Source organism: Calliphora vicina, chromosome 5 (genome assembly GCF_958450345.1).
Source record: "Calliphora vicina chromosome 5, idCalVici1.1, whole genome shotgun sequence".
Classification (NCBI taxonomy): Eukaryota; Metazoa; Arthropoda; class Insecta; order Diptera; family Calliphoridae; genus Calliphora; species Calliphora vicina.
In genome coordinates, this window is record NC_088784.1 from 22,187,855 (window position 1) to 22,189,457 (window position 1,603).

At 29.4% G+C, this 1,603-nt stretch overlaps 1 protein-coding gene across 1 annotated transcript; it reads left to right on the forward strand.

Annotated features, from left to right (window-relative positions):
• The first annotated feature begins 266 nt into the window (after window positions 1-266).
• On the forward strand, window positions 267-1,603 carry kappaB-Ras. Its single transcript, XM_065511521.1, has 2 exons — window positions 267-457; window positions 519-1,603. The coding sequence occupies exons 1-2, from the start codon at window positions 344-346 to the stop codon at window positions 1,047-1,049; spliced, it is 645 nt and encodes a 214-aa protein (XP_065367593.1). The 5' UTR covers window positions 267-343; the 3' UTR covers window positions 1,050-1,603.

The following is a 1,603-nucleotide window of genomic DNA, read 5'->3' on the forward strand; positions in this document are numbered from 1 at the left end:
GCAACAAAACACAGCTTCATTTAATAATATTCCTACAAAATTTTCAAAAACATTGAATTCCGTTACATTGATTCACGTAATTGCCATCTGGCATCCTTAACATATACAAATGCTTCTTCTTTTTTAAAATGACAGTTACTTAAATGACAGACCCTACATAACGTTAACCAACACTGGTTTTAAAACAAAAACAGCTGACCCCTTTAAGCCAAATAAACAAAAAAGAATTTCACTTTTTGTGAACATAAAACATTAAAAAATATATTCACACATATTGTTAAAATAATAAACAAAATTAAAATAAACTTGTAATATCCATAAAAGAAATAAATAAACAAAAACCATGCTGACAGCTAAAATTGGCAAAGTGGGTAAAGTGTTGATATGTGGCATGAAAGGTGTCGGCAAAACTGCTTTGTTGGAACAGTTAATATATGGAAATGTTAATATAGAAACAGTAAGTTTTTTTTAGATTAGAAAAGAATATAAAAATCTATTAATTGTGTATGTAATTAAAGGAAATACATCCCACCATAGAGGATATTTATGTGGCCAGTGTGGATACGGGACGTGGTACTAGAGAAACTTTACGCATTTATGACTCAGCTGGCTTACAGGGTAAAGCCCAATTGCCCCGTCATTATTTGTATTTTCCCGATGGTTATGTCTTGGTCTATGATCCCACAGATCCACAAAGTTTAGACATGTTGGCGGATATCAAACAGGATATTGATAAAAACAAGGAGAAAAAAGAAGTACCCATTATAGTTTTAGCTAATATGCGTGCCAGACGTAAAGATACACCACCCTCGCCCACACAACAGCAGCTACAAGCAAATCAAGCCGATCCTGTGGAGTTAATACTAAATCGTGCCAATTCTTGGTGTTCCCGTGAACGTATTAAACATTACACCGTCAATGCCATGGAAAGGCCCTCTCTATATGAACCTTTTATAAATCTTTGCTCCAGACTGCATCCACCACAAACGAAGTCTTCATTTCCTCAGCTAAGACAAGTAATGCAAAAAACCCAAAAAACGGAGGGTTAGAAAGAGAATGGGTCGTGTCATTTTGCCAAAAACTGGCTAAATTAAATGAAGTGCATTACATTAAATTGACCATGTATTTTCTAGTTTATTAGAAAATATTGACTTAACAAGAAATTTTAATTAATAATTTTGAAAGTATTATCTTATTTTTTATATTTGTATATTTATAAAATACTCTTCCTTATATCTCAAGATCAAATTAAAAACCTATAACATACAAAATATGTAATTTGTATTAATATATTTTAACTCATCAATAATTTAATTAATTTATTTTTATTTTGAATTTTTCCTTTTATTTCATTTTACTTTTGAATGTTTATTTTAACGATAGAAATGTCAAAAACACAAAGACAATAAATAGCAAACAGTTGCCAGATTGTTTGTATTTTTTGATTATCCCCAATAAATGACGATAATTTAGGTTTATTTATAACAATATTTAAAACATTTTAACACATTATTTTTAAGTTGTATTATTACTTACATAAATACAATTGTATTTTATTATAAATGAGGTAATAATAAAGGGATTTTGGAATGAAATTAATAGA

Bases quoted from the DNA above. Each gene is read 5' to 3' on its own strand.
- kappaB-Ras (XM_065511521.1), top strand. From the start codon at position 344: ATGCTGACAGCTAAAATTGGCAAAGTGGGTAAAGTGTTGATATGTGGC. The intron at 458-518 runs GTAAGTTTTTTT...ATGTAATTAAAG, and splicing joins GAAATGTTAATATAGAAACA to GAAATACATCCCACCATAGA.